The sequence below is a fragment of the Atta colombica genome, unplaced genomic scaffold, assembly GCF_001594045.1.
Source record: "Atta colombica isolate Treedump-2 unplaced genomic scaffold, Acol1.0 scaffold11, whole genome shotgun sequence".
NCBI lineage: Eukaryota > Metazoa > Arthropoda > Insecta > Hymenoptera > Formicidae > Atta > Atta colombica.
The window spans coordinates 1237540-1247009 of record NW_017259195.1 but is presented as its reverse complement, the minus strand read 5'-3'; the positions used below and the strand labels follow the sequence as shown (position 1 = coordinate 1247009).

Sequence of the window (9470 nt, the reverse complement as noted above, 5' to 3'; positions counted from 1 at the left end):
CTTGTTGAGTCACTCCCAATGATCGTGCCAATTCTTCTTGATTTTGACACGAGTCTTGCTCAAGTAATGCCTCCAATTCTGCATCTTCGAAAACCTTCTCTCTTCCACCGCTATGCCGGTCTTCGACGTCAAAATCACCGTTCTTGAAGCGTTGAAACCACTCACGACACGTTCTTTCACTAATAGCGGCCTCACCATAAGTATTTGAGAGCATTCGATGAGCCTCAGCCGCAGATTTCTTCATATTGAAGCAAAAAATTAAAACCGCAAATGACGAGAATTTTGCTCGTAAACTGACATTTTCAATCGAGAATAACTTTATGATGCAGACACAAATCGACTAATGTTTCTATGGGGTTATGTTGACAGGTGCCCAAGTTTATTGTATGACGTCTATGATCTATTTATTTCGACCACCACTTACCGCTAAAGCCATCTATAGGAAAATGGTGGAAGTAAAGTTGTACACCTAATATATATATAAACATTAAAATAAAATACTTTTTAATCATTTAATGTAAAATTGATAATTAATAAACGCAATAAATAAATGATTATTAAAAGAGGGACGTAACGTGTTCTCACTTACCAGCTGAAAAACAGATTGAAAACGAATAGACCGCTCAAAAATAGTTATGATACTCACATATATTACCTTGATCAAAAAGTTCCCGGAATTCATTCAGAAAATTCAAAATACAAGTTTTACTCATCAAAAGTCATATTGTCCTCTTCAAAGTACTCCTCACCGACTGCAACGCACTTATGCCAGCTCTCGAAACACTTCTGGAACTCTATTGTCGGTATAGCCATCAGAGCCGTCTTCGATTTTTCCATTACCTCCTTTCGGCTATTAAAACGCGTTCCCCGTAATGATTTTTTCATGCCACTCATAAACGGCTGTTTTCTTTAGAGTATCACTGCCGAAACAGTTTCCCAACATTTCCAAAGTTTTCACACTATTGAATCCATTTTTAACGCAAAATTTAATACAAACTCGTTGTTGCAAATTCAATTCCATTTTTAAAACTGTAAAAAATCGAAAATACGTGCAGAGATAGATGTACTCAAGACGACGTAACTTTTACAAATGTCAAGCTATGGTCAAGCTATGGATAAAATTTGGTAGGAATGTCAATGATAGATATGGCAACTTAACCAAAAAAACAAAACTCAAATCAACTGACTCAGAGCATCACCTGGTGATAATTTCGGGAACTTTTTGATCAAGGTGGTATGTTCCTCGTTCATCTGCGGAAAAATGGTTATTGAAAACGGGCAATTTCCTCAAAAATACTCATGGCATACTCGTTTATACATTATTGTTCCTCGCAATACACCGCAAGTGTTTGTGAGTGCAAGAAAAGAGCAAAAATGGGCTAAAAACAGACTAAAAAACGGAAAAAAATTTTTATAGGGGAATCTTTAAAATCGATCTCTTGTATTTTTGTGTACAACTAGTCGTTTCGATATAATAATTTGAATGTTCGTATGAGTGACATTTTTTATGAATTTCTGCAACTTACTATTTGCGTCAATACAAAAAAAAGATGTTACATTTTTTTTGCGATACACGTGTCTCATATTTTTATCTGTAGAAGGAAATTTAAAAAAAAATAAAATGACAATGTTTCAAAGGTGCCCAGTTTGACGTAGAATACTCATAGATTTTAAATATTTTATATTGTAAATACTAACTTGCGTCAATACAAAAAAAAGATGTTACATTTTTTTCGCGAAATACGTGTCTCATATTTTTATCTGTAGAAGGTTAGCAATTTTAAATATTTTATATATATAATAAAGTCATTTAAGGAGAAATTTAAAATATTAACTTATTTTCAATGGTATAAATTAGTACAAATTTAGTTGTGTTAATTTTTGCTCTTGTATTGTTTTTTTTATGGTCCTGCCAGCTTAAATCTTAAGTTAGCAGCGCCATTGTTTTTTTTTTTTTTTTTTTGAAATGACACATAATATAAAATTGTTTTTGGCAGTACAAAATAGTACAAATTCAATCGTATTGATTTCTGATATTATTTTTCTTCTTTTATTTTGAATTGATCCTACCAGCTTAATATTAAACTAGCACCACAATTTTTTTCGAAATGGCACAAGATACAAAATTATCATTAATAGTACAATTTAGTACAAAATGAGTGCTAAAAGTTCCGATAAGTCCGATTTAATTTTGCTGATTTAGTCCTGCTATTTTTATAGAGCTTTAATTAATCAATTTTTGTATCCAATTTTGGGTAAAATAATTTCTTTTATTAAATATGATTTGAATTATAAATAAAAATTTTTGATTTAATTTTTATTAAATCTAGCTCAAATTAGTTTATAAAAAAAATATAGAGCAATCGCTTTTATACAACTTTTCTCTGCATATGCAATCGATTGAAAGTCTTAAGACCTATAGTTAGTGGTACAAGAGCATTATCAACAGTTGTGGGTTAGAATATATTAAAAAAGTTATATTTTAAAAGTACATTATATTCACAAAAATTCATTTATTATGTTGTGCAATCACTATTTTCATTAATTATAGCTTGTCATCATGCTTTTCATGAGACATGCTTTTTACGAGATTTTCATAAATGTAAAAATGACATCGATCAATGAATTGGCATTCCCAATCTCCGGACGCAAATTTGATTAAAAATATCTCGTCAATCATGAAAATAAAGTTTTGAGAAACATATTTATTTTAAAAGAATTATTTTGGCACATCAAAAGATTGAAGGTTTTAATTCGGAATTCTATTCTGAAAATCACAAGATATAATCAATAATAAATGGTGATTAAATATCACACTATGTATTTTAGTGCATGTAATGTATACTAACAATATTTAAGATATAACTTCAATTTTTAATATACTCGGTTTTTTTTTAAAGAACTGCTGATTTTGCTCTCATGCTATTGACTATTAAAATATAAAACAATCATACATTTGAAATGTATTTTTCTAAATAGCTCTATACTTTTATATCCCATTGGAGTTTACAATATATTTTTTATTTTATTTTTATACATTATATTTAATTTTTGTTAAATCAGTATAAAATAATACTTAATTAATAATTAAGATGATAAAAAATAGTTATAAAATAGAATTATCTAAACATCTGCGTAATTGATACATATACAATATAATTTACAATCATTCTTTAAATAAAAAAAAATGTTAAAAATAATTACATTATAAATTTACGTACAAATTTCCAGCATATCAAGATATCTTTAATTGATGCCTATTGAGCATTAAAATTTAATGATATTTATTTCAGTAATTTAGCTGTGTTTTTAAATCCGATAAAATTTCGGCGCGCAGTTCAAATGACTAATATAATATATATGCATATAGTATATACAAATTCACATTGAATTATTTAAGCATTAAAAAGATTCAGCTTCAATCACGGCCATTTTCTATTTCCTATTTGTGTATTGAGTTTAAAAATAATTATATTCTTTTTTTCTAAGATTATTGAATACTCTCCATATTTATTTTTGAAGATCTTTTATCATATTTGATTTATTTGATTTATTATTTTTTAAATTACAATCTAGATACACAGACAATTTTTTTAATACTTAAAATTTAATAAAATTATGTTTTTTATCTCAAGATTTAAAAAGTGAGACAGTTTAGAATAATTATTTTTTATTTTGTATTTTATTTCGAAATATTCGTCGTTGAAATTTTGTATAAATCAATCAGGCTGATTGCACCGACATGCACTGAAATCTTAAGAAACGTAAAACGTAGAAAATTGTATCGGCATCTGACGCATAAAAAATTTATTGCATCGGTGGCGATGCAGTTTAAACAGATCTACGTCGAGGAAAGCTCATCTTCAAAATGCCCCAGTTTGGTCTGGGCGTAACCACCTTAGCTTTAGCGACCTTAAACCAACCTACTAGCCATCTGGGAAAACAGAGTGTGAGAGAGAGAGAGAGAGAGAGAGAGAGAGAGAGAGAGAGAGACATATAGTAGATGGAATCCGTGGCGGCTTTATGGCCGACATAAACGACGTAATGTGGAAACCACCTTCGAATAGGGAAGGATATGTAGGTCGTACATAACACTCGGACGCACAAATCACGTAAATCCTAGCTGGCTGAAATGCGACGGCGGTAGCGATAAATATGATTTGCAACCGAATTGCATGATAGCTAGTATAAAACAAACGCGAGTCAGGACAAGTCACGCGAGAATGATTCAATTCGACGTTGATCCAAAGTCGAATTGGGATTAATCATTTATGGTGGAGAACAATTATCTGTATAAAATACAAATCGATTTCATACGCACATAATCTTCATTTTTCGTTCATTATTGAATTTAGAGTCGATTTTTCAAGCCAGAATTTAAGCACAATATATTTTTGTACGTTTTTAAAAGTTTATTCTTTAAATTATTAAACATTTGATATTACATTATTTCTTTATGTTCTATTTTTTTCTCTACTGATAAATTCTTGAAAGATATTCTTTAATCTAATCTTTGGGAAAAGTTTAATTCTATTTTTTGTTTTAAATTCGCGTTCATTTTCTCTTATCATAAGAAGTTTTATCTTCATTTTCAGTGCTCATCCGACGAAGAAGATGGTCATAAAAAGATTAGTCAAGGACGGTCGACTAGAAATGACCACCGGAGGCTGGGTCATGACTGACGAAGCGACTTCTCACATTTATGCTATGCTGGACCAACTCATTGAAGGTAAATAAAAGTAACTTATATACTCATTTCAGAACATTAAATTAGGAATATTTGTTACAAATATTTGTTGTAAAGTATTTAATTTAACTGCTAAATCTATAGAAAACTTACTCTATAGAATAAACTTACAATTATAAAAGAAAAAATGAATTGGTATTAAATTTCAAAATTTTCTTTAGAAAAAATATTTTAATTTATATCAAATAATATTAATAATATTAATTGATTCTGTTCCTCAACTTATTTTTCGATGAAAAATTGTAGCAAAATAATCATGTAGGACGTTCTAGCTGATTATTATAGAATGTCAAAACTTTTTGCCGCGTTGTTTATCATGCTTGAGTTTCCTACATAATTGTTTTAATACTCCAATAAAATTATTTTCAGATTTACATCTATCTAAATTTTTATTTTATCGAAATACTTCAGCAAAATCATTCTTTAGTATAATATTAATTTTATTTTTCTTAATCATTATACCGAGTATATTATTATATAATAGAAATTATCAAATCTAATACTAGAATCTTGATAGGATAATCTTAATATTAATGTAACACGAGAATTGCTAGAATACGAGTGTAAAATGTACATAAAACTCCGAAAAAAAATGAGATCCATAAAAACGAACGGAAACGCGAAGGATACAAGCTGATGAAAAAAGATTCTCTTCCTTCCGACGCTATAAAAATCAATCGGCGTTTTAAAACTCTATCGACAACCAAAAGGACGTCGGAATTCCGGCAAACCGATAGATAGCTAGGTAGGATATCTCTGGCTGTAGTTTGCTAGCCAAGTGTCGATCGGCAGGAAGCAATAAGGATCTCCACCGATGCACTGCGTGAAAGGGAGAAGATTCGAGTGGATGGAAAGGATTTCTCTCGTCCTGCCACGCGGCAGGACTATGACGAGAGGAAGAGAGGAAAGAGTAATAAGGCGGATGCAAGCAGGTTTCTCAACGGAAAATTGCTCTCCGCCACGTCGTCGTCGTCATCATCGTCTTCTTCGTCCTCTCGGAACCGTCTGATTACGATCCTCCTCTTATTTCTCTTCAACCTTCTCCTCTTTCTCGCAATGAAGAGAAAAGGATCCTTCTCGCTCTTTCGGTTTAATGTTACCACGAAAGATTTTACCACCCTCATGGAAATTTCAGTCGGCTTTGATTACCTTTCCACGGGAAACCCTCTCGCGTGTTGTATCGTCGGGATATCACGAGGTAGAACAGTTTCCCTTACGCAAGGGGAAGGGATGATAATAACTATTATCGTACGTATGTCGCATAGCTGCGGTAGGATTATTGCTAATGTTTGCTAGGTATACCACTACATGTGCCCGTTCTCTGAACATAGCGGAGTTGGGTCAGGCGTACCATGACCTGGTGCAACGTGGAATACGGTGGTTGTCTTGTGGAGTATTCACGTCGAAAGCTTAATATAAAAAAAAAAGTAAAGCGTTGAGAGAAAAGAACAGCTCGGAAAGAATTACTTTCATGCGATTATTAAAAAACGTGTCAAGCGTAAAGGAGGGACTTATTAATTTAATTTCATATCTCTTAATTAGAAACTACAGTGGGAATTTGACACTAGAGTGGGAATTAATTCCTCTGGAGTGAATTATGTACAAAACATAAACGTCATATCTTATTAACGTTATTGATTATAGAAAATGTTTTCAAATAAAAAGATATTTTTCAAAATTATGTTTTTTTTAGAAGACAGCTTGAATTTTTTTTTAAAAAAAGAACAATTATTTTGAATGTATGATAATCTAATTTACGTTTATATTCATACTTTAAACGAAAAGGATATTTTGCTGAAAATCTAAAAAAGTTAGATCTAAGATAAAATTAGTTAGATCTAAGAATAATTTTTTGTTGGACTATTAAAATAATTAGATGGAAATCGCTGTATGATGTACCTCAAACTAGTTACTGTGTTCGAACTTTTCGCAGCATTTCTCGTCATGCTTGAGATTCTTATGTACTTATATTGATAATTTAATAAAATTATTTTCAAATCTAGTTAAATTAAATTTTTAGATACTTTAGCGCAAAATCATTCTTTCCGTGTAAAATATGAATGTAGGAATGACAATTAGATACTCAATTTTATCAATTTATGATGTTTTAACTTATAATTCATTTTCTTTTCATATCGAATTTCCTTTTTTGGAAACGATTTTATTTTTTGAAATAATTTCATATTACATACGATAATGGTGATAAATATAACTTTACGATAAACGTTGGAATATTTCGTACAATTTTATGAAACAACATGACCATCTCGGTAATATTTAATTGTCACTCTCTTCGCATCATATTCCCAACATTTTAGGAAACAAACATTGTCACCGCATATCTCTTGCCTCCGAATGATCCGCCGCGCCACGCGCATGTACGCAACGCGACGCAACGCGACGTACTAAACACGGCGTTACGGGCGATGCGAAATTTCCGCGAGCAACGTACGATCATTAACAGCGGACGAAGGGGAGCGACGACAAAACGTACACCATGTTATGACCTGTCGTCGCGCAGTTTCCACGCGCGCGTAACGCGTGTACAAGTGAGAGGAACGAGAGTCCTCGAACACGCCTGGTGCGCCTGCTCTCGCCCAAATAATGCGTTCGCTCGCTCGCTCTCTTCTGTCAGCGCGTCTGCATAAAATAATTGTCGTCGCGCGGATCTAACAGCTTGTTTTTGCACGGACGACATATTCATTGCCGGCACAAAAACCGAATCTTCTATTGTGCGCGGTACGCAACGACGAAGGTTCTCTTTTCCGCGTACGCTAATATATCCGGGCTTTGTGTGGTCCGCTATTAAATAGTCCTCCTCGTATAACGAAGAACGGGAACATTTCCTTTTATCTTCATATTAAACTCGTGGTCTAACGCGAAATTTTTCATAACAAATATGCATGCTTTTCGTGCTTGGCGAACCAGAATGTGTTATCTTTGAACTATTGCTCCTCATTTATTCGTTCATATTTGCAAAATGTATATCCTGCAAAGATTGCAGCACAAAAAGAAATAGATATTATATAATAAAAAATATTCCTATATCGTTAGATTATTAAATTTATTTCAAAGAATTAATAACTCGTGTTTTTTTTCATATTTTATTGGATTATTTATTCTCTTGTCAATACTCAGATATTTATGATCAGTTATTGCGAAATATATTAATAATATTCAAAGATTCTTTATTACATAGTAACGTTACTGTCACATTTGTCACTTTTGAAGTTTTTTTAGTTTTTTTTTTTTTTTTTTGAAGATCGATGACTCTTGTCGAAAATTGTATATTGAAAAAAATGTACTAAATTTTAATAAATAAATTTGTTTAAATAGCACTAACTAAACGTTTACTTATAATAAATAAATATTTACTCAATTAAAAAAACAAATATCAAATAAATATTCTTGTACTAAATAAATATATATATGTTTATATTTAGTAAATAATACTATTCAAACAAATATATAATTTAGAATATTTCTTTTTCAGTATTTTGCGAAATTGGCAAAACTGTTATCCTTTTTTTAACACTCTTTCTAAAAAAAAAAGATCAAATGCAACCCATCTGTCGAAATTTTTTTTCGAAACCAGAAAAAAATGGGTGCATTTAAAAAAGTTCATCAGAATTTTGAGCGGTTAACTGGAGATTTTTTCTGATTGGCCAGAGAGAGAAAAAGAGAGAGAGAGAGAGAGAGAGAAAGAGCACAGAAATTTCGTTCAAAAAATCGAAATCTCCGGTTGAAAATTGAAGAGATGGCAATTGTGATTACCGTTTGTGGAATGAACTAAGACCAAAGATGATAAATGCATAGAGCACGAATTATGCAACGTTCAATGTCGCGACGCGGGAGAACGCGCGTCGGTCTCTCAATGGTGATTTTGCGGGCGTGCGAACATTTGCGATTTTGCCGTGGCACCGTGGTATTAAATTGAAATAATGGCGCTCAGGTGTATTAACTCCTAATTATTAGGCCACTGAATATGTATGGCGCGACGCGCGTTCGCGCCTAGAACGTTAAATTGCCAAGTTCGGCGCGACTGCCGTTAACAACTGTAACGCACTAAACTGCTGCTGCACTGGATATCCGATATATTGGTGAACGCGTATATTTTCAGGGGGAGGGGGTGCATTATACCAATGACCGCCGCATCGACGCAAATATTCCGGGGCGATATTCGCGATTGCGTAAACGGAATCCCCCACGCTGTAAACACGAAAGTCCGGCGTACTATCGTCGATTTGCCGCGAGTGTGCATAAACCGCGCATAAATTGCGTGCATTAATCGTCGAAAACGCAAACAAACGACGTTCGTGCGCGCGATTACGATTAACGAATCAACATTACTACCGCTTTTAAATCGTGGATTAATAAATCCACGAACATTTCCTCGAACTTGAGAGATTTTTCGATAATACGTTATTTTTAAATTTTGATCTTATTTCAACATTATAATTATAAACACTGTCGATTTGTAGTCTCATCGAAAATTTGTTTTGAAAGTTGAAAGAATGAAAAAGTCGTGTAGTATACGAATAACAACACGTAACAATAATGTGTAACAATAGCTCGTATTGAATAAATTCTTTATAAAAAATATAGTTTAAAATATGAACCATCAAAACATTTTTTCGAAAAATCAAGAATTAAAATTAGAAGATGTAAATTTATTATTATAAAAATAATGTTATATATAACAATGTAAAATAATTTTAAATAA

At 32.0% G+C, this 9470-nt stretch overlaps 1 protein-coding gene across 1 annotated transcript in view; it reads left to right on the top strand.

Annotated features, from left to right (window-relative positions):
• LOC108693773 (alpha-mannosidase 2) overlaps nt 1-9470 on the top strand; it is a 194600-nt gene that overhangs the window by 158819 nt on the left and 26311 nt on the right. Inside the window, exon 6 of the mRNA XM_018202911.1 lies at nt 4596-4729. Coding sequence (XP_018058400.1) covers nt 4596-4729 — 134 coding nt within the window. The remainder of the gene's footprint in view (nt 1-4595; nt 4730-9470) is intronic.